This window comes from Protopterus annectens, chromosome 7.part0 (genome assembly GCF_019279795.1).
Source record: "Protopterus annectens isolate FY-2018-M chromosome 7.part0, PAN1.0, whole genome shotgun sequence".
Taxonomy (NCBI): Eukaryota; Metazoa; Chordata; order Ceratodontiformes; family Protopteridae; genus Protopterus; species Protopterus annectens.
Window position 1 is genome coordinate 786,212,967 of NC_056739.1, and position 24,466 is coordinate 786,237,432.

General features: G+C 39.6%; 1 protein-coding gene across 6 annotated transcripts in view; it reads right to left on the minus strand.

Moving 5' to 3' along the window:
• The window catches only part of ARHGEF15 (Rho guanine nucleotide exchange factor 15), an 879,095-nt gene that overhangs the window by 316,955 nt on the left and 537,674 nt on the right, over positions 1 to 24,466 (minus strand). For all 6 annotated transcript variants that reach the window (XM_044077316.1, XM_044077320.1, XM_044077317.1 and 3 more), the window contains one exon: positions 22,859 to 22,919. In XM_044077316.1, coding sequence (XP_043933251.1) covers positions 22,859 to 22,919 — 61 coding nt within the window. The remainder of the gene's footprint in view (positions 1 to 22,858; positions 22,920 to 24,466) is intronic.

The following is a 24,466-nucleotide window of genomic DNA, read 5'->3' on the forward strand; positions in this document are numbered from 1 at the left end:
TTGGGGTACTGAATTCCTTAATGTGCCATGCCTTAGTGTGCCATCCTTCAGCATATTGGGGTACTGAATTCCTTAATGTGCCATCCTTCAGCATAAGGGGGTGGGCAGCATTCCTTAGTGTGCCATCCTTCAGCATAAGTGGGTGCTGCATTCCTTAGTGTGCCATCCTTCAGCATAAGGGGGTGCAGCATTCCTTAGTGTGCCATCCTTCAGCATAAGGGGGTGCTGCATTCCTTACTGTGCCATCCTAAAACACAAGGGGGTGCTGCATTCCTTAGTGTGTCATCCTTCAGCATAAGGGTGTATGCTTCATTCTTTAGTGTGCCATCCTTCAGCATAAGGGGGTGCTGCATTCCTTAGTGTGCCATCCTTCAGCATAAGGGGGTGCTGCATTCCTTAGTGTATCACCCTTCAACATAAGGGGGTACTGTATTCCCTAGTGTGCCATCCTTCAGCATAAGGAGGTGTTGCATTGCTTAGTGTGCCATCCTTCAGCATAAGGGGGCGCTGCATTCCTTAGTGTGCCATCCTTCAGCATAAGGGTGTGCTGCATTTCTTAGTGTGCCATCCTTCAACCTAAGGGGGGTGTGCTGCATTCCAGAGTGTGCCGTCCTTCAGCATAAGGGGATGCTGCATTCCTTAGTGTGCTATCCTTTAGCATAAGGGGGTGTGTTGCATTCTTTAATGTGCCATCCTTCAGCATAATGAGGTGCTGCATTCCTTAGTGTGCCATCCTTCAGGATAAGGGTGTGCTGCATTCCTTAGTGTACCAACCTTCAGCATAACGAGGTGCTGCATTCCTTAGTGTACCATCCTTCAGCATAAGGGGGTATTGCATTCCTTAGTGTGCCATCCTTCAGCATAAAGGTGTGTGCTGCATTTTTTATTGTGCCATCCTTCAGCATAAGGGGGTGCTGCATTCCTTAGTGTGTCATCTTTCAGCATAAGGGTGTGTGCTGCATTCCTTAGTGTGCCATCCTTCAGCATAAGGGGGTGCTGCATGCCTTAGTGTGTCATCCTTCAGCAAAAGGGGGTGTTGCATTCCTTAGTGTGCCATCCTTCAGCATAAGGGTGTGTGCTGCATTCCTTAGTGTGCCATCCTTCAGCATAAGGGGGTGCTGCATGCCTTAGTGTGCCATCCTTCAGCAAAAGGGGGTGCTGCATTCCTTAGTGTGCCATCCTTCAGCATAAGGGTGTGTGCTGCATTCCTTAGTGTGCCATCATTCAGCATAAGGGGGTGCTGCATTCCTTAGTGTGCCATCCTTCAGCATAAGGGATGCTGCATTCCTTAGTGTGCCATCCTTCAGCATAAGGGGTGCTGCATTCCTTAGTGTGCCATCCTTCAGCTTAAGGGAGTGCTGCATTCCTTAGTGTGTCATCCTTCAGCATAAGGATGTGTGCTGCATTCCTTAGTGTGCCATCATTCATCATAAGGGGGTGCTGCATTTCTTAGTGTGCCATCCTTCAGCATAAGGGGGTGCTGCACTCCTTAGTATGCCATCCTTCAGCATATGGGGTGGTGCATTCCTTTGTGTGCCATCCTTCAGCATAAGGGGGTGTGCTGCATTCCTTAGTGTGCCATCCTTCAGAATAAGGGTGTGTGCTGCATTCCTTAGTGTGTCATCCTTCAGCATAAAGGGGTGCTGCATTCCTTAGTGTGCCATCCTTCAGCATATTTTGGGTACTGAATTCCTTAATGTGCCATGCCTTAGTGTGCCATCCTTCAGCATATTGGGGTACTGAATTCCTTAATGTGCCATCCTTCAGCATAAGGGGGTGGGCAGCATTCCTTAGTGTGCCATCCTTCAGCATAAGTGGGTGCTGCATTCCTTAGTGTGCCATCCTTCAGCATAAGGGGGTGCAGCATTCCTTAGTGTGCCATCCTTCAGCATTAGGGGGTGCTGCATTCCTTACTGTGCCATCCTAAAACACAAGGGGGTGCTGCATTCCTTAGTGTGTCATCCTTCAGCATAAGGGTGTATGCTTCATTCTTTAGTGTGCCATCCTTCAGCATAAGGGGGTGCTGCATTCCTTAGTGTGCCATCCTTCAGCATAAGGGGGTGCTGCATTCCTTAGTGTATCACCCTTCAACATAAGGGGGTACTGTATTCCCTAGTGTGCCATCCTTCAGCATAAGGAGGTGTTGCATTGCTTAGTGTGCCATCCTTCAGCATAAGTGGGTGCAGCATTCCTTAGTGTGCCATCCTTCAGCATAAGGGGGTGCTGCATTCCTTAGTGTGCCATCCTTCAGCATAAGGGTGTGCTGCATTTCTTAGTGTGCCATCCTTCAACCTAAGGGGGGTGTGCTGCATTCCAGAGTGTGCCGTCCTTCAGCATAAGGGGGTGCTGCATTCCTTAGTGTGCTATCCTTTAGCATAAAGGGGTGTGTTGCATTCTTTAATGTGCCATCCTTCAGCATAACGAGGTGCTGCATTCCTTAGTGTGCCATCCTTCAGGATAAGGGTGTGCTGCATTCCTTAGTGTACCAACCTTCAGTATAACGAGGTGCTGCATTCCTTAGTGTACCATCCTTCAGCATAAAGGTGTGTGCTGCATTTTTTATTGTGCCATCCTTCAGCATAAGGGGGTGCTGCATTCCTTAGTGTGTCATCCTTCAGCATAAGGGTATGTGCTGCATTCCTTAGTGTGCCATCCTTCAGCATAAGGGGGTACTGCATGCCTTAGTGTGTTATCCTTCAGCATAAGGGGGTGCTACATTCCTTAGTGTGTCATCCTTCAGCATAAGGTGTGCTGCATTCCTTAGTGTGCCATCCTTCAGCATAAGGGGGTGCTGCATTCCTTAGTGTGCCAGCCTTCAGCATAAGGGTGTGTGCTGCATTCCTTAGTGTGCCATCCTTCAGCATAAGGGGTGCTGCATTCCTTACTGTGCCATCCTTCAGCATAAGGGGTGCTGCATTACTTAGTGTGCCATCCTTCAGCATAAGAGGGTGCTGCATTCCTTAGTGTGCCATCCTTCAGCATAAGGGTGTGTGCTGCATTCTTTAGTGTGCCATCCTTCAGCATAAGGGGTGCTGCATTACTCAGTGTGCCATCATTCAGCATAAGGGGTGCTGCATTCCTTAGTTTGCCATCCTTCAGCATAAGGGGGTGCTGTATTTCTTAGTGTGCCATCCTTCAGCATAAGGGGGTACTGCATTCCTTAGTGTGCCATCCTTCAGTATAGGGGGTGCTGCATTCTTTAGTGTGCCATCCTTCAGCTTAAGGGAGTGCTGCATTCCTTAGTGTGTCATCCTTCAGCATAAGGGTGTGTGCTGCATTCCTTAGTGTGCCATCATTCATCATAAGGGGGTGCTGCATTCCTTAGTGTGCCATCCTTCAGCATAAGGGGGTGCTGCACTCCTTAGTGTGCCATCCTTCAGCATAAGGGTGTGTGCTGCATTCCTTAGTGTGCCATCCTTCAGCATAAGGGTGTGTGTGTAGCATTTCTTAGTATGCCATCCTTCAGCATATAGCAGAACTGCATTCCTTAGTGTACCATCCTTCAGCATAATGGGGTGTTGCATTCCTTAGTGTGCCATCCTTCAGCATAAGTGGGTGCTGCTTTATTTAGTTTGCCATCCTTCAGCAATAGGGGGTGCTGCATTCCTTAGTGTGCCATCATTCAACATAATGGGTGCTACATTCCTTAGTATGTCATCCTTCAGTATAAGGGGGTGCTGCATTCCTTAGTGTGCCATCATTCAGCATAAGGGTTTGTACTGCATTCCTTAGTGTGCCATCCTTCAGCATAAGGGGTTGCTGCATTTTTAGTATGCCATCCTTCAGCATAAGGGTGTGTGATGCATTCCTTAGTGTGCCATCCTTCAGCATAAGGGGTGGTACATTCCTTAGTGTGCCATCCTTCAGCATAAGGGGGTGCTGCATTCCTTATTGTGCCATCCTTCAGCATAAGAGGGTGCTGCATTCCTTAGTGTGTCATCCTTCAGCATATGGGTGTGTGCTGCATTCCTTAGTGTGCCAGCCTTCAGAATAAGGGTGTTCTGCATTCCTTAGTGTGCCATCCTTCAGCATAAAGGGGTGCTGCATTCCTTAGTGTGCCATCCTTCAGCATATTGGGGTACTGCATTCCTTAATGTGCCATCCTTCAGCATAAGGGGTGCTGCATTCCTTAATGTGCCATCCTTCAGCATAAGGAGGTGCTGCATTCTTTAGTGTACCATCCTTCAGCATAAGGAGGTGGGCTGCATTCCTTAGTGTGCCATCTTTCAGCATAAGGGGGGTTCTGCATTCCTTAGATTGCCACCCTTCAGCATAAGGGTGTGCTGCATTCCCTAGTGTGACATCCTTCAGCATAAGCGGGTGCTGCATTCCTTAGTGTACCATCCTTCAGCATAAGGGTGTGTGCTGCATTCTTTAGTGTGCCATCCTTCAGCATAAGGGGTGCTGTATTACTCAGTGTGCCATCATTCAGCATAAGGGATGCTGCATTCCTTAGTTTGCCATCCTTCAGCATAAGGGGGGTGTGCTGCATTCCAGAGTGTGCCGTCCTTCAGCATAAGGGGGTGCTGCATTCCTTAGTGTGCTATCCTTTAGCATAAGGGGGTGTGCTGCATTCCTTAGTGTACCAACCTTCAGCATAACGAGGTGCTGCATTCCTTAGTGTACCATCCTTCAGCATTAGGGGGTGCTGCATTCCTTAGTGCGTCATCCTTCAGCATAAGGGTATGTGCTGCATTCTTTAGTGTGCCATCCTTCAGCATAAGGGGGTGCTGCATGCCTTAGTGTGTTATCCTTCAGCATAAGGGGGTGTTACATTCCTTAGTGTGTCATCCTTCAGCATAAGGTGTGCTGCATTCCTTAGTGTGCCATCCTTCAGCATAAGGGGGTGCTGCATTCCTTAGTGTGCCAGCCTTCAGCATAAGGGTGTGTGCTGCATTCCTTAGTGCGCCATCCTTCAGCATAAGGGGTGCTGCATTCTTTAGTGTGCCATCATTCAGCATAAGGGGTGCTGCATTCCTTACTGTGCCATCCTTCAGCATAAGGGGTGCTGCATTACTTAGTGTGCCATCCTTCAGCATAAGAGGGTGCTGCATTCCTTAGTGTGCCATCCTTCAGCATAAGGGTGTGTGCTGCATTCTTTAGTGTGCCATCCTTCAGCATAAGGGGTGCTGCATTACTCAGTGTGCCATCATTCAGCATAAGGGGTGCTGCATTCCTTAGTTTGCCATCCTTCAGCATAAGGGGGTGCTGTATTTCTTAGTGTGCCATCCTTCAGCATAAGGGGGTACTGCATTCCTTAGTGTGCCATCCTTCAGTATAGGGGGTGCTGCATTCTTTAGTGTGCCATCCTTCAGCTTAAGGGAGTGCTGCATTCCTTAGTGTGTCATCCTTCAGCATAAGGGTGTGTGCTGCATTCCTTAGTGTGCCATCATTCATCATAAGGGGGTGCTGCATTCCTTAGTGTGCCATCCTTCAGCATAAGGGGGAGCTGCAGTCCTTAGTGTGCCATCCTTCAGCATAAGGGTGTGTGCTGCATTCCTTAGTGTGCCATCCTTCAGCATAAGGGTGTGTGTGTTGCATTCCTTAGTATGCCATCCTTCAGCATATAGCAGAACTGCATTCCTTAGTGTACCATCCTTCAGCTTAATGGGGTGTTGCATTCCTTAGTGTGCCATCCTTCAGCATAAGTGGGTGCTGCTTTATTTAGTTTGCCATCCTTCAGCATAAGGGGGTGCTGCATTCCTTAGTGTGCCATCATTCAGCATAAGGGGTGCTACATTCCTTAGTATGTCATCCTTCAGTATAAGGGGGTGCTGCATTCCTTAGTGTGCCATCATTCAGCATAAGGGTCTGTACTGCATTCCTTAGTGTGCCATCCTTCAGGATAAGGGGTTGCTGCATTTTTAGTATGCCATCCTTCAGCATAAGGGTGTATACTGCATTACTTAGTGTGCCATCCTTCAGCATAAGGGGGTGCTGCATTCCTTTGTGTATCATCCTCCAGCATAAGGGTGTGTGATGCATTCCTTAGTGTGCCATCCTTCAGCATAAGGGGGTGGTACATTCCTTAGTGTGCCATCCTTCAGCATAAGGGGGTGCTGCATTCCTTATTGTGCCATCCTTCAGCATAAGGGGGTGCTGCATTCTTTAGTGTGTCATCCTTCAGCATATGGGTGTGTGCTGCATTCCTTAGTGTGCCATCCTTCAGAATAAGGGTGTGCTGCATTCCTTAGTGTGCCATCCTTCAGCATAAAGGGGTGCTGCATTCCTTAGTGTGCCATCCTTCAGCATATTGGGGTACTGCATTCCTTAATGTGCCATCCTTCAGCATAAAGGGGTGCTGCATTCCTTAATGTGCCATCCTTCAGCATAAGGAGGTGCTGCATTCTTTAGTGTACCATCCTTCAGCATAAGGAGGTGGGCTGCATTCCTTAGTGTGCCATCTTTCAGCATAAGGGGGTTCTGCATTCCTTAGTTTGCCACCCTTCAGCATAAGGGTGTGCTGCATTCCCTAGTGTGACATCCTTCAGCATAAGCGGGTGCTGCATTCCTTAGTGTACCATCCTTCAGCATAAGGGTGTGTGCTGCATTCTTTAGTGTGCCATCCTTCAGCATAAGGGGTGCTGCATTACTCAGTGTGCCATCATTCAGCATAAGGGGTGCTGCATTCCTTAGTTTGCCATCCTTCAGCATAAGGGGGTGCCGTATTTCTTAGTGTGCCATCCTTCAGCATAAGGGGGTTCTGCATTCCTTAGTGTGCCATCCTTCAGTATAGGGGGTGCTGCTTTATTTAGTGTGCCATCCTTCAGCTTAAGGGAGTGCTGCATTCCTTAGTGTGTCATCCATCAGCATAAGGGTGTGTGCTGCATTCCTTAGTGTGCCATCATTCATCATAAAGGGTGCTGCATTCCTTAGTGTGCCATCCTTCAGCATAAGGGGGTGCTGCACTCCTTAGTGTGCCATCCTTCAGAATAAGGGTGTGTGCTGCATTCCTTAGTGTGCCATCCTTCAGCATAAGGGGGTGTGTTGCATTACTTAGTATGCCATCCTTCAGCATATGGCAGAACTGCATTCCTTACTGTACCATCCTTCAGCTTAATGGGGTGTTGCATTCCTTAGTGTACCATCCTTCAGCTTAATGGGGTGTTGCATTCCTTAGTGTGCCATCCTTCAGCATAAGTGGGTGCTGCATTTTTTAGTTTGCCATCCTTCAGCATAAGGGGGTGCTGCATTCCTTGGTGTGTCATCCTTCAGTATAAGGGGGTGCTGCATTCCTTAGTGTGCCATCATTCAGCATAAGGGGTGCTACATTCCTTAGTATGTCATCCTTCAGTATAAGAGGGTGCTGCATTCCTTAGTGTGCCATCATTCAGCATAAGCGTATGTACTGCATTCCTTAGTGTGCCATCCTTCAGCATAAGGGTGTGCTGCAATCCCTAGTGTGTCATCTTTCAGCATAAGGGGTTGCTATATTTTTAGTATGCCATCTTTCAGCATAAGGGTGTGTACTGCATTACTTAGTGTGCCATCCTTCAGCATAAGGGGGTGCTGCATTCATTTGTGTATCATCCTCCAGCATAAGGGTGTGTGCTGCATTCCTTAGTGTGCCATCCTTCAGCATAAGGGGGTGGTACATTCCTTAGTGTGCCATCCTTCAGCATAAGGGGGTGCTGCATTCCTTATTGTGCCATCCTTCAGCATATGGGGGTGCTGCATTCCTTAGTGTGTCATCCTTCAACATATGGGTGTGTGCTGCATTCCTTAGTGTGCCATCCTTCAGAATAAGGGTGTGCTGCATTCCTTAGTGTGCCATCCTTCAGCATAAAGGGGTGCTGCATTCCTTAGTGTGCCATCCTTCAGCATATTGGGGTACTGCATTCCTTAATGTGCCATTCTTCAGCATAAGGGGGTGCTGCATTCCTTAATGTGCCATCCTTCAGCATAAGGAGGTGCTGCATTCTTTAGTGTACCATCCTTCAGCATATTGGGGTACTTCATTCCTTAATGTGCCATCCTTCAGCATAAGGGGTGGGCTGCATTCCTTAGTGTGCCATCCTTCAGCATAAGGGGGTTCTGCATTCCTTAGTTTGCCACCCTTCAGCATAAGGGTGTGCTGCATTCCTTAGTGTGACATCCTTCAGCATAAGTGGGTGCTGCATTCCTTAGTGTGCCATCCTTCAGCATAAGGGGGTGCTGCATTCCTTAGTTTGCTATCCTTCAGCATAAGGGGGTGCTGCATTCCTTAATCTGTCATCCTTCAGCATAAGGGTGTGTGCTGCATTCCTTAGTGTGTCATCCTTCAGCATAAGGGGGTGCTGCATTCCTTAGTTTTCCATCCTTCAGCATAAGGGGTGCTGCATTCCTTAGTATGCCATCCTTCAGTATAAGGGGGTGTTGCATTTCTTAGTGTGCCATCCTTTAGCATAAGGGTGTGCTGCATTCCTTAGTGTGCCATCCTTCAGCATAAGGGTGTGCTGCATTCCTTAGTGTGTCAATTTTCAGCATAAGGGGGTGCTGCATTCCTTAGTGTGTCATCCTTCAGCATAAAAGTGTGCTGCATTCCTTAGTGTGCCATCCATCAGCATAAGGGGGTGCTGCATTCTTTAGTGTGCCATCCTACAGCATAAGGGGTGTGTTGCATTCTTTAGTGTGCCATCCTTCAGTATAAGGGGGTACTGCATTCCTTAGAGTGCCATCCTTCAGCATAAGGGGGTGCTGCATTCCTTAGTGTGCCATCCTTCAGCATAAGGGGGTGCTGCATTCCTTAGTGTGTCATCCTTCAGCATAAGGAGGTGCTTCATTCCTTAGTATGCCATCCTTCAACATAAGGGGGTGCTGCATTCCTTAGTGTGCCATCCTTCAGCAAAAGGGGGTGCTGCATTCCTTAGTATGCCACCCTGCAGCATAAGGGGGTGCTGCATTCCTTAGTGTGTCATCCTTCAGCATAAGGTTGTGTGCTGCATTCCTTAGTGTGCCATCCTTCAGCATAAGTGTGTGCTGCATTCCTTAGTATGCCATCCTTCAGCATAAGGGGGTTTGCTGGATTCCTTAGTGAGCCATCCTTCAGCATAAGGGGGTGCTGCATTCCTTAGTGCGCCATCCTTCAGGATAAGGGTGTGCTGCATTCCTTAGTGTGCCATCCTTCAGCATAAGGAGGTGCTTCATTCCTTAGTATGCCATCCTTCAGCATAAGGGGGTGCTGCATTCCTTAGTGTGCCATCCTTCAGCATAAGGGGGTGCTGCATTCATTAGTGTGTCATCGTTCAGATGAGCTGTTAAACTGAGGGCTCATCTGCTTGAGCTGATGGGAGGTTTGGTTGATATAAATGTTCCTGCAGCATTTGCTGAAAAGATTAGGGGTCCTTTATTTTTTCTACAAAAATAACTCATTTACAAAATATTTACATGTTTTACAAATATTTACAAATGTACAAATATACTGCTATACAAATCTGTTTCCATAATCATACTAAATTTTCATTCTTATTAGACCCCTGCTACTTTTTCCATAACCGCCATCTGATTTTGCTTAATACTGTTGCTAAAATCCATTTACCATTAAACATAATTGAATTTATTCTTTCATTGCATATAACCCATATAACATAAAATAACATATCTATTCCTTTATCAGTCTTTACTTCTGTTCTTATAACATCTATGTTTAATCACATCCATGTTTATTTCGTCTACTTCCTTTATATCTTCAAAAAATCCTTACGTAGTTTTCCCCATAATTTTTTTACTCTTTTACATTTCAAAAACACATGTTCTGTAGTGCCTTATTGACAATGTAAACATATTCTACCACTTTTCGTCTTATACGGCATATTTCCTTTTACTGGCAATTTATTTGTTACCAGTCTTCACCAAAAATCTTGACTTTCTGATTACACCATTTCTTCTTATTTTTATAGCCTTATTTTTTCATGCGTTAGATTCTCCCATGGTTTTACATAATAATGTTTTTCCATGGCATTCTTATACCGTACTTTTATGTCTTTTTCTATATCAATTTTTATCTGTCACCAAAATATTTTTCTTGGTAACATTTTATTTCTTCATTTATACACTCTCTTAATCTTTATCATACATATACCTGCACAGTTTTACTACTAATCTCTCATCTTTTTCATTTATCCACTTTATCACTTTGTACAAATTTTATGAAACACCATATTCCACTTGGTTAATTAACCCCAAACCTCCTACTTTAGTTACATAGAAACCTCCTCTTTTCTAGGTTTAATCTAGAACTCCATAAAAATTAAAAAAATATCTGCAATACTTCCTTTTCAAATACTGTAGGCAATATAAATTTTATTTATTTTATTTATTTTACATTTGTTGACCGGGCTAGTCCAACTGGATACATGACCATTTTCAGTAGAGGCCCGGGGAGAAAAGCTACAGAGGAAAAAAAACTTACAAAAATTTAAAATGTAACATAAATAATTACAAAAGGCATCAAAAGACAGTAATACAAAACTGAGTAAAAAAGTTTACATAAAAAATAGAGGAAAAAAAATAAAAAATCGACTTAAATATTACATAAAAAAATAGAAAAAATGACTTAAATAGACAAATAAGGAAAATAGTAGTCGAGATTCAGAGACATTATTTAAGTAAATATAGGTTAATATATAGAGTGTAGTATATAGAGGGGACTCAGAGACATTAGTATTTAAGTAAATATAGGTTAATATATAGAGTGTAGTATATAGACGGGACTCAGAGACATTAGTATTTAAGTAAATATAGGTTAATATATAGAGTGTAGTATATAGAGGGGACTCAGAGACATTAGTATTTAAGTACATATAGGTTAATATATAGAGTGTAGTATATAGAGGGGACTCAGAGACATTAGTATTTAAGTAAATATAGGTTAATATATAGAGTGTAGTATATAGAGGGGACTCAGAGACATTAGTATTTAAGTAAATATAGGTTAATATATATAGTGTAGTATATAGAGGGGACTCAGAGACATTAGTATTTAAGTAAATATAGGTTAATATATAGAGTGTAGTATATAGAGGGGACTCAGAGACATTAGTATTTAAGTAAATATAGGTTAATATATAGAGTGTAGTATATAGAGGGGACTCAGAGACAGTATTTAAGTAAATATAGGTTAATATATAGAGTGTAGTATATAGAGGGGACCCAGAGACAGTATTTAAGTAAATATAGGTTAATATATAGAGTATAGTATATGGAGGGGACTCAGAGACAGTATTTAAGTAAATATAGGTTAATATATAGAGTGTAGTATATGGAGGGGACTCAGAGACAGTATTTAAGTAAATATAGGTTAATATATAGAGTGTAGTATATAGAGGGGACTCAGAGATAGTATTTAAGTAAATATAGGTTAATATATAGAGTGTAGTATATAGAGGGGACTCAGAGACAGTATTTAAGTAAATATAGGTTAATATATAGAGTGTAGCATATAGAGGGGACTCAGAGACATTAGTATTTAAGTAAATATAGGTTAATATATAGAGTGTAGTATATAGAGGGACTCAGAGACAGTATTTAAGTAAATATAGGTTAATATATAGAGTGTAGTATATAGAGGGGACTCAGAGACAGTATTTAAGTAAATATAGGTTAATATATAGAGTGTAGTATATAGAGGGGACTCAGAGACAGTATTTAAGTAAATATAGGTTAATATATAGAGTGTAGTATATAGAGGGGACTCAGAGACATTAGTATTTAAGTAAATATAGGTTAATATATAGAGTGTAGTATATAGAGGGGACTCAGAGACAGTATTTAAGTAAATATAGGTTAATATATAGAGTGTAGTATATAGAGGGGACTCAGAGACAGTATTTAAGTAAATATAGGTTAATATATAGAGTGTAGTATATAGAGGGGACTCAGAGACAGTATTTAAGTAAATATAGGTTAATATATAGAGTGTAGTATATAGAGGGGACTCAGAAACAGTATTTAAGTAAATATAGGTTAATATATAGAGTGTAGTATATAGAGGGGACTCAGAAACAGTATTTAAGTAAATATAGGTTAATATATAGAGTGTAGTATATAGAGGGGACTCAGAGACAGTATTTAAGTAAATATAGGTTAATATATAGAGTGTAGTATATACATGGGACTCAGAGACAGTATTTAAGTAAATATAGGTTAATATATAGAGTGTAGTATATAGAGGGGACTCAGGGACAGTATTTAAGTAAATATAGGTTAATATAAAGAGTGTAGTATATAGAGGGGACTCAGAAACAGTATTTAAGTAAATATAGGTTAATATATAGAGTGTAGTATATAGAGGGGACTCAGAGACAGTATTTAAGTAAATATAGGTTAATATATAGAGTGTAGTATATAGAGGGGACTCAGAGACAGCATTTAAGTAAATATAGGTTAATATATAGAGTGTAGTATATACATGGGACTCAGAGACAGCATTTAAGTAAATATAGGTTAATATATAGAGTGTAGTATATAGAGGGGACTCAGAGACAGTATTTAAGTAAATATAGGTTAATATATAGAGTGTAGTATATAGAGGGGACTCAGAGACAGTATTTAAGTAAATATAGGTTAATATATAGAGTGTAGTATATAGAGGGGACTCAGAGACAGTATTTATGTAAATATACTTTAATATATAGAGTGTAGTATATAGGGGGGACTCAGAGACAGTATTTAAGTAAATATAGGTTAATATATAGAGTGTAGTATATAGAGGGGACTCAGAGACAGTATTTAAGTAAATATAGGTTAATATATAGAGTGTAGTATATAGAGGGGACTCAGAGACAGTATTTAAGTAAATATAGGTTAATATATAGAGTGTAGTATATAGAGGGGACTCAGAGACAGTATTTAAGTAAATATAGGTTAATATATAGAGTGTAGTATATAGAGGGGACTCAGAGACATTAGTATTTAAGTAAATATAGGTTAATATATAGAGTGTAGTATATAGAGGGGACTCAGAGACAGTATTTAAGTAAATATAGGTTAATATATAGAGTGTAGTATATAGAGGGACTCAGAGACAGTATTTAAGTAAATATAGGTTAATATATAGAGTGTAGTATATAGAGGGACTCAGAGACAGTATTTAAGTAAATATAGGTTAATATATAGAGTGTAGTATATAGAGGGACTCAGAAACAGTATTTAAGTAAATATAGGTTAATATATAGAGTGTAGTATATAGAGGGGACTCAGAAACAGTATTTAAGTAAATATAGGTTAATATATAGAGTGTAGTATATAGAGGGGACTCAGAGACAGCATTTAAGTAAATATAGGTTAATATATAGAGTGTAGTATATACATGGGACTCAGAGACAGTATTTAAGTAAATATAGGTTAATATATAGAGTGTAGTATATAGAGGGGACTCAGGGACAGTATTTAAGTAAATATAGGTTAATATAAAGAGTGTAGTATATAGAGGGGACTCAGAAACAGTATTTAAGTAAATATAGGTTAATATATAGAGTGTAGTATATAGAGGGGACTCAGAGACAGTATTTAAGTAAATATAGGTTAATATATAGAGTGTAGTATATAGAGGGGACTCAGAGACAGCATTTAAGTAAATATAGGTTAATATATAGAGTGTAGTATATACATGGGACTCAGAGACAGCATTTAAGTAAATATAGGTTAATATATAGAGTGTAGTATATAGAGGGACTCAGAGACAGTATTTAAGTAAATATAGGTTAATATATAGAGTGTAGTATATAGAAGGGACTCAGAGACAGTATTTAAGTAAATATAGGTTAATATATAGAGTGTAGTATATAGAGGGGACTCAGAGACAGTATTTATGTAAATATACTTTAATATATAGAGTGTAGTATATAGGGGGGACTCAGAGACAGTATTTAAGTAAATATAGGTTAATATATAGAGTGTAGTATATAGAGGGGACTCAGAGACAGTATTTAAGTAAATATAGGTTAATATATAGAGTGTAGTATATAGAGGGGACTCAGAGACAGTATTTAAGTAAATATAGGTTAATATATAGAGTGTAGTATATAGAGGGGACTCAGAGACAGTATTTAAGTAAATATAGGTTAATATATAGAGTGTAGTACATAGAGGGGACTCAGAGACAGTATTTAAGTAAATATAGGTTAATATATAGAGTGTAGTATATAGACGGGACTCAGAGACAGTATTTAAGTAAATATAGGTTAATATATAGAGTGTAGTATATAGAGGGGACTCAGCGACAGTATTTAAGTAAATATAGGTTAATATATAGAGTGTAGTATATAGAGGGGACTCAGAGACAGTATTTAAGTAAATATAAGTTAATATATAGAGTGTAGTACATAGAGGGGACTCAGAGACAGTATTTAAGTAAATATAGGTTAATATATAGAGTGTAGTATATAGAGGGGACTCAGAGACAGTATTTAAGTAAATATAGGTTAATATATAGAGTGTAGTATATAGAGGGGACTCAGAGACATTAGTATTTAAGTAAATATAGGTTAATATATAGAGTGTAGTATATAGAGGGGACTCAGAGACAATATTTAAGTAAATATAGGTTAATATATAGAGTGTAGTATATAGAGGGGACTCAGAGACAGTATTTAATTAAATATAGGTTAATATATAGAGTGTAGTATATAGAGGGGACTCAGAGACAGTATTTAAGTAAATATAGGTTAATATATAGAGTGTAGTATATAGAGGGGACTCAGAAACAGTATTTAAGTAAATATAGGTTAATATATAGAGTGTAGTATATAGAGGGGACTCAGAGACAGTATTTAAGTAAATATAGGTTAATATATAGAGTGTAGTATATACATGGGACTCAGAGACAGTATTTAAGTAAATATAGGTTAATATATAGAGTGTAGTATATAGAGGGGACTCAGAGACAGTATTTAAGTAAATATAGGTTAATATATAGAGTGTAGTATACAGAGGGGACTCAGAGACAGTATTTAAGTAAATATAGGTTAATATATAGAGTGTAGTATATAGAGGGGACTCAGAGACAGTATTTAAGTAAATATAGGTCAATATATAGAGTGTAGTATATACATGGGACTCAGAGACAGTATTTAAGTAAATATAGGTTAATATATAGAGTGTAGTATTTAGAGGGGACTCAGAGACAGTATTTAAGTAAATATAGGTTAATATATAGAGTGTAGTATATAGAGGGGACTCAGAGACAGTATTTAAGTAAATATAGGTTAATATATAGAGTGTAGTATATAGAGGGGACTCAGAGACAGTATTTAAGTAAATATAGGTTAATATATAGAGTGTAGTATATAGAGTGGACTCAGAGACAGTATTTAAGTAAATATAGGTTAATATATAGAGTGTAGTACATAGAGGGGACTCAGAGGCAGTATTTAAGTAAATATAGGTTAATATATAGAGTGTAGTATATAGAGGGGACTCAGAGACAGTATTTAAGTAAATATAGGTTAATATATAGAGTGTAGTATATAGAGGGGACTCAGAGACAGTATTTAAGTAAATATAGGTTAATATATAGAGTGTAGTATATAGAGGGGACTCAGAGACAGTATTTAAGTAAATATAGGTTAATATATAGAGTGTAGTACATAGAGGGGACTCAGAGACAGTATTTAAGTAAATATAAGTTAATATATAGAGTGTAGTATATAGAGGGGACTCAGAGACAGTATTTAAGTAAATATAGGTTAATATATAGAGTGTAGTATACAGAGGGTTTATTGGTAGGAATATAGTGGTTTTGGAGTGGAACAGTTAGTTAAGGATAACAGTTAGCCAGGGTTGGTACAAGAGCATAACCAGTGGTTACTGAGAAAAAGTTTTAGATTAGTTTTAAAGAGTGGGAGAGAAGTCTGAGATGTAAGATCATGTGGTAGTTGATTCCATACTTTATCAACGTAGTTAGAGAATAAGGTGTCACCTGCTAAGTTTTTTGATAAGGTAGTATTAATCAACATTTTGTTAGAGGAGTGTAAATTCTTGAGGTTATTATATGGCGTAATGAGGGTAGAGAGAACTGGAGAGTTGCTGGGTTGGTATAGAGTTTTATGAGCTATTGTAAGTTGGTTAAATCGTAGTTGATTAAGGAGTTCTAGCCAGCCCAGTTGTTTTAGATTCAGACAGTGATGAGTCCTGAAAGGTGAGTTTGTGGCAAATCTCGCAATATTGTTATATGATATAGCCAGTTTGTTGAGGTTATTTTTAGAAAGGTTAGTATATATGGGAGAAGCATAGAATAGGGTGGAGATTAACTGGGTTCTAGCTATTGTGGTCCTAGCTTCTGAAGTAAGGAAAGGTTTGATTCTATAGAGGGATCCTAGTTTTCTGTTAATTGAGTTTATTGTAGTATTTATGTGGGTGTCAAAGTTTAAGTGATTATCAATTGTAATCCCTAGGAGTTTGATGGTGGGCTCATAAATATACATGACAGTAAGTACTTGTAAGTATGCTATTTTCCTATCAGTACTGAATTTACCAAATAAGTATTTTTTCTGAATGATCTGTATGAAAGCTGAAGCTCACCACCACAGGATACAAATATTCCACCACGGAGTAAAATATTAAAATTAAAAACTTTAATAGTTTAAACTTTAAAACTTAGTATAGAACTTTAAAAACTTTGAAGAACAAAGCCCTTTACTTTAAACACGATAAGCGCTTTCAGCTCAAAGCCTTCCTCAAATTGTCTGGGTAATGACGTTAGGAGGAAGGTGTACCCTATAAAATGTCGGGACGGCAGTATTGGTCAAGGGTCTGATAAAAACACTGGCTCTGTTACTTTCCCTTTACCCCTAGGTCAGTTGAGGCATCTGGACAGGAGCCAGTCCAGGACCAGAGGGAGAACCAAAAGGAAACTACCCATGGAACCCAGTGCCACCCAGTCACTAAAGAAAATGTGGAAAAGAATAGAGATTTGATTGTATGGAATATTTCGAATAGGACATTGACTGTGGATGAATATAATGTACTTCAAAGGGGTCTTTCATTTATCCCAATCCAGTGTAGCAATCTAGCTGATAAGATTATTGATAAAAAATTATTTTTGAGAAATCTATGTTTGAGGATAGAGTTTGGTGATTTGCCAACTGATTTTAACATTCCTAGCTTTTCAGAAACCGAGCTTGCATATGCTTAGTATGCATCCCCTAGTTGACGCCTTTGGTAAACTGGTAGAGAATGATTTGCATGCTATGACCATTGATAAGGAAGCTTTTATACCTGCAAAGAGGCACTCGAATCTCAGTTATACTGATCGCTTAGCTTTAACTAATTTACAGAATGACAATACGATAGTAACTAGATCAGCTGATAAAGGGGGCTCGGTAGTAGTCATGGACACGGTATTTTATTTTGTGTCAATGAAACGCATGTTACAAGATACTGATGTTTACAAAGTCACTGATGCAGCTTTCATTGATGGTTTAAAATTGAGTATTTATAGAGCTTTGGATGATTGTTTAGGTACCAGGGTCATTAACCTAGATCTGTTTAATTATTTTTTGGTTGAGAATCCACTTATTTATGTTATACAGGGCCTCCCTAAGATCCCTAAGGATGGCCTGAATCTCCCATGAGGCCTATTGTTGCAGGTCGGAACTGGTGTACAGAACCTTTCTCTCTGTTTGTTGAGAAGAAGTTGCGCCCTGTTTTGAACACTAATGTGTACCTCTTATGAGACTCTAAACACTTTCTAGGTGACATGTATAGCTTTACTGTAGCTCTACCATCTTCTGTTGATTACTGTTTAGTCACCATGGATGTTCAGCCCTTATTTACGGTGATCCCAAATGATTTTGGTTTGGATTGTATGAAGCGTTATTTGGTCAAGTACAGTAGCTATGATGGCTTGTTTATTGATTTATTATGCTTTTATATGGAGATTATTCTAGAGAATAATGTCTTTATGTTTGGCTCCTTCTACTTACAGAAACATGGTGTAGCCATGGGCAAATCTAGTGACAACAGCTACGCTAACATGGTGATGACCATGTGGGAGGAGGATTGTATGGTTTGTACGCCTAATTTTAAGACCTATGTCGTCTTTTATAAATGTTGTGTTGGTGACCTCTTCCTTTTATCGGTAGGTGATGAATCTGAGTTGCATACCTTTTATGAGTATATTAACAATGTTACTCTGTTTCTGAAGTTTACTGTGACATCATTCGGGAAGAAGGTTAATTTCCTAGATATTACTGTGGGTAGGTTGGTTGATGGTAGACTTGGTGTTAATGTCTATAGAAGGGCATGTCATAAAATAGCCTCCTACACAGGAAACATCTCCTTCATTTTCTGGCTCACTCTGCGTCACCATTTCTTTTAGTAAATTATCCTGCAACTCTCCTGATTAGAGGGTTGTAGTTATACATCCATCATTTGCTAAATCATCTCCATGAAACAGATTTCTTTGAAACATTTCCTCAGAATCCTGCACACATTCTCTGGTCTCGATATTTGCTTTCTCTCCCATTTCTTTTACCATGCCATCATCTCCTTCTCTCTCCATCTGCCTCCCTGTTTTTCTGAGCTGCCTCTACGCCTGGAATGGAAACAGAAAGTGTTCCTCCAAAATGGGTCCCACTCGCAACAATGACGAGTAAGGGAAGTTCTCCAGCATCCTGACCAAATTTCCCTAGTCAATATAAAAACACCTTGGGTCTCCCATAAAATATGTCACTGGCCTAGTGAGACTAACCCAGTCAACAAATTTTAAATAAATAGAAAAAAAAAAAAAAAAATACTTAGCTTAAAGTAGGGGGTATGTAGTAGTAGTTCTTTTCTGTTCTTTGGTTCCCTATCTACTCTCTCTGTTCTGTCTAGTTCTACTTAGTGCATTGACTTCTCATTGAGCTTTCTTGAAATTGACATAGCTTTTTTGGAGGTTAACTAAGTCAGCAGCTTCCTAAGTATTCTGATTATATAACTAGTTCATCCACTATAAAGGGTAACTCATATTTTTTTCAGCTAGGGATACTAGCCATTTAATTTTTTATCAGGAATGTTTTTACATGCTTTTCACTTGAGTTTTGCTTCTGCTTCTGGCTGTCTGCCCATTTGATATAGCAAGGAGAGGCTTAATTAAAACTCTGTTCAGGATGATTTTTTTTTACTTTCCCTTCAGTATAACACCTACCTGTACCTTCATCAGATTCTGTTCCTTTTTCCCATCATATATTTTTAACTAAGTGCTCTTTTCCACCATTATCTGCACTGAATGATTTTATCATTTTAACTGTTCAAAGCTTTTTGTAAAACCCTCACTCCCTGACAGTTTCTACCCTGACCTCCTTCAGCATTTTAACAGATGAATTTTTCAAGACATATTTTAGCTCTTTTTTTTCTTCTAGCCATGTTTTTTTCACTTCACCAGGACTACGTGTCTTGCAGTAGCTCTAACTGAACTCCCACTCATAACTTCCTTAATTAATTTGCCATAAGACAAAATAAGTACCACAGCTACATGGTATAACACTTTATCTAAGATAGTTTACATTTTTACTTGTTTTACAAGACATTCCCACTTTCATCCATGTAAATTTATCATTTCAATTTTCTGCTAGTTAGTTAATTTATGCTTCCAAACATATTGTGATTTAACTATTGTAGTCATGCTTCATGAATCAAACAGTTCTAGTAATTCTCTCACTTTCTACTACAATTGTAAATGCCATATGTTTGATGATAGCACAATAACAGAATTCAGATTCTACACCTCTAGAAGTTAATGGCTGAGGCTATCACATTTTATGGGTACACATTTAGGCAACATTTATTTAACATATTTACAGGTGCATTGTTGCTGTTATTAATGTTGCAGTAGTTGGCTACATGCCCTGTTTAAAACAATCTACTTCAAATGATGACATTTTTTTTCTTGCTTACTGCCATTAAACATATTTAGATAAAGGCTTATTATTAGTTCTTTGTGCATGCAAGTCTGTATTAAAATCTGCAGGTTCACTTAGTAACAATGCTGTACTGCAGTTACTACCTATTCAGAAGATTTAGTGTCACTCTGGGCTACCTAGTTACTGAAGCCACTAGGAAGTGCTCTCTCAAATTTATCTACAGCCAAAATTTCCAAAAAATATAGGTATATTATTTATATACTGGTACAGCCACAGTTTCAACATGCATTTTAAATCAGCTATTTGTGATCTTACTGGACTGTCCATATAAAATGTCCAGTTATGAAGTTCATGTGACTGCATTTCATGTGAAACCCCAGTATTTGCTAAAATCTCTGTTTCAGCTCATGGCAGGTATGTGTGTCACAGTTTTCACTTCCTACCCAGGTAGGTGGGATTATAGAATTTTGAAGTATGTACGTTTGTAATTTCTCTATGCCTCCCCTATTTATACTAATCTGTCTAAAAATAATCTTCAAAAACTGGCTAAATCATACAATAATATTACCAGATTTGCCACTGGAAAACCCTTCAGAACCCACCACTGTCAGAATCTAAAACAACTAGGTTGGCTGGAACTTCAAAATCAGCTTAATTTTAACCAACTTACAATTGCCCATAAGACCCTTTACCATCCTCAAAGTACTCCAATACTATCCAGCCTGATCACCCCCCTATAAAAACCTTAACACCTTACGCTCTTCAAATAAACTACTAGTTTGCACAAGTAAATCCAATAACATTGGATTTGAGCCATGGCCTCAAGCTCAATGCCAAAAAGTGCAGTGTCATCCCCTTTGGTAAAAACTCTGTACCCATGAACTACCACACAGGGAGCAATCTACTTAACACCGAATGCGTGATAAGAGACCTTGGGACCCAGGTGGACAGTAGTCTCTCCTTTGATAGTCACATTACCACAGTAGTCAGGAAGTCCTTCTACGTGGCACACCTCATCATAAAAGGGTTCTCATCCAGGAAAAAAAAAGGTCATCGTTCCCCTCCACTCGACACTCGTTAGACCCACTATAGAGTACAATGCCCCTTTTGGAATGTACCTCACAAGACATCTGCAGCAGCTGGAAAGGCCACAGAAGTACTTCACAAAGAGGATTACTGGACTCAAACAAATGCCCCCACTGACCTCCTCAAAAAACTCCAGCTTTACTCCGTAGCATATCGCCTACTCAGAGGTGATCTCTGCCTAACATATAAAGCTATGTCAAACCCAGAGCTGTTGGACATGCTACACCTAAAGAAATCCCAATCCCTCTGAGCTACACGCTCTAGGGACCTAAACCTTGTCACCACAATAAACAGGACATGCTGGAGGGATAGATTCCTATCCCAGAGACTTCCCATATTCTGGAACAGGCTACCCATCTATGTCAAACAAAGTTCTTCATTAGCACTCTTCAAGAAAAATCTTGATGAGTTGATGGGAAATAGGAAATACACCCTGGGGATCACTTCTGTGTCTCTGCTCGACAGTGGCACAGGAAAATAACTTTCTTGGGTGGCGTAAGCCAGGGAACCTTGTTGGCTAGGCTTGCGTAGGCCCTTGGGCCGATAGCCTAGTACCTACCTATGAACCTATGAACACTGCAGGTGACTCTTCTCAAACACAGTTGGGAAAAACTGGAACCTTCTACCTAGTGAACTTACATCACTATCCTCCCTAACACTTTTCAAACAAAAACTTAAAATTCAGCTTAAAAAGCACTGGCTATGCCCTTGTAACCCTGACTAAACTTTAACTGCTTTTTATTAACACTTTTACTTCTATTACCTTTCTTTGACTAAGTTTCTTCTCCCTTATTACCAGAGAAATCAGGATCTGTAAATTAAGCAACCATCTGTAAGATTACTTCTTCAGAATTTACTTTATCTTATGTTGTTGTGTCTTTCGGCTTTTCCCGGTTAGGGGTCGCCACAGCGGAACTCTGGTCCGCTAATGATTGGCAGTAGATTTTTACGTGCCGAGTCGCCAGCTCTGATGCACAAACTTTAACGAAGGTACACCCATTCACGCATGTCTCCACACAGAAGACGCTCTAGCTGAGAATTGAACAGGACAACATCTTACTGTGAGGTGACAATGCTACCGCAGCACCACCTCCGCAGTTAATTTATTTTATCTTATGTGATCATTTAATATGACAATACAATTTAGGAGATCACATAACACAATTTATTTTATCTTATGTGATCTCCTAAATTGTATTGTCATATTAAATGAATGGTAACAATGTATACAAATATGTACTTTGCCTGTATTATTGTAACCTTTATTAGTGTTTCAACTATTTTGATTTTTTTTCTTTGGAGCTTATCTCCCTGGGCCTCTACTGAAAATGGACATGTATCCAGTTAGACTAGCCCGGTCAACAAATGTAAAATAACAATAAATAAATAAATAAACATATTCTGTCTGGGGCTAGTTTTTCCTAACTGCATAATCAAAAACATCTGTGTAAACATCCATGTCATCCTCTGGTGTGAGGTTTTGTCCTTTAATCAAAAGGTAATGAATCTGTTCACAAGTAGCACTGGGTGTTAAATAAGTTTGTATGCAGCTGTCACTGGTTAACTTTTACCAGCTTACCTGTCAGTAGCTAATACATTTAAAGGGGCCAGCTCCCACTAAGCAACAATACATATACATTTATATAGATATTTTAGTGTAAGTAGTCAAGCAGCATTTTATTTTTCTCCTGGGGAAGATGTAAGGAAAGTGGCTTCCCTAAGGAAAACCATCAGACATGGACAGAAGTTTAGTACTAAAACCTGGACCTAAAACACAGACCTTACCATTAAGCTGCCTGCATATTTTGGAAATATCATAAAACTCATCTCTTCTTTTGCATATGCACTCCTGAAAGCATGCCAGTATGTATACTTTGCCGCATTTTGCACCAGCCCACCTAGTGTTGTTGACGGTTAAGCTAAGGTAGAAGACAAAGAAAGACTCAGACCTGAACTGTTGCGACTGTTGGCTGTGTAGACTTCCACCATTATCAATTTGGTCATCTTCTCCTGAAACCAGATAAAACAATGTCACTAATTATGCATCAGTGATGTGTAATCATTTTCACTCTTCCATTTTGCAAGAAAAACAACTTTTAACAGAAAAAATATGACAAGGCAAACTTAAATTACCGCCCCTGAAACTAACAATAACCCTTCTCCTGCAGAATTTTATGTTTACAGAAAAATACTAATGATGACAGTAACAATGTCACAAACAGAAAGTCAACCCCCTCCCCAAAACAAAACAATGGGAAAATAACAGAAACTTATACATTTGTAAATACTGGCTACAAATTACTTCAAAGCACTACGCTTTTCAGGCAATCCTAGGCTAGGTTATAGTAACATAGTGACTGAATACTAGTATTGCACCATGTAAAAAGGCAGCAGCAATCAGCTGACATGCTATGTACAAAAATGTATGTAGATATAACAATATGAAAGAAGCATTCAGCTGACATGGAGTGCACAAAAGTGTACGTAAGTGTAACAGCATGGCAAAATTAGCCAGCTTATATGCAGTATACAAAAGAGTATGTAGGTGCAACGACATGGCAAAAACATAGAGCTGACATGCAGTGCACAAAAGTGTATGTAGGTGCAAGAGCATGGCAAAATCATTCAGCTGACGTACAGTGCACAAAAGTGTATGTAAGTGTAACAGCATGGCAAAAGCAGTCACTTGAAATGCAATATATGAGCATGTATTTGAATACACAGCATGGCAAAAGCAGTCATGTGGCATGCAATGCATGGACACATATATCTGAACAAAACAGCACAGCACAAGAAGTCATTTGACATGCAGTGTAAGTACATGAATGGGAAGGTAACAGCACAGAAGCAGCAGTCAGCTGACATGCAGTACATCTGCGTACATGTGACTGTACCAACATGGATGCAACATTCATCTGTCAGGCAATTTACAAACTTCTACTGCAAATATAAACAGCATGACAAGAGCAGTAAGGTTACCTGTGGAGAATAAATATACTTGTGAATATAAAAGAGTGACAGTTCCTGAACACCATGGAGTGTTGCAGCTAAGGGCATAAAGGAAGCATGCTATGGCTAGTAGAATGAAGATGCACAAAAGGCCACAAGCTAATACCATGGTATGGCTGTAAACCCAGTCTCTTCAGCCGTACTGCTTCAAACATCCTCCTCTCCTCATGCATGGCAAGCTGTTATGGAATGTGCTGCAAAAATGGCAGCTGGTAAGTTAAGTGATGTAAAAGGAGAGCAGCCACTCCAGACTGAAATCTACAACTTATACAAATGACGTGCTTCTTCTTATCTTGTTCAATTTAAAAGTCGTCATTCTTAGTTGCTCTGAAGCAAGACCATGTTATTGTTGAATTGATTATAATTACTATACAGAAATGTTAATTATGATAGACAAATGATAAGGTCAGGGGAGGAGAGAATGAAAATGTGTTGTCTTAATTGTGAAATAAACCTTAATGGAAACACCTAAGTAGCCATCTTTTATGTTAGCATATGCATTTGAAAAGCTGCTAATATTAAAGACAATGAAGAGCTGCCTATTCTGA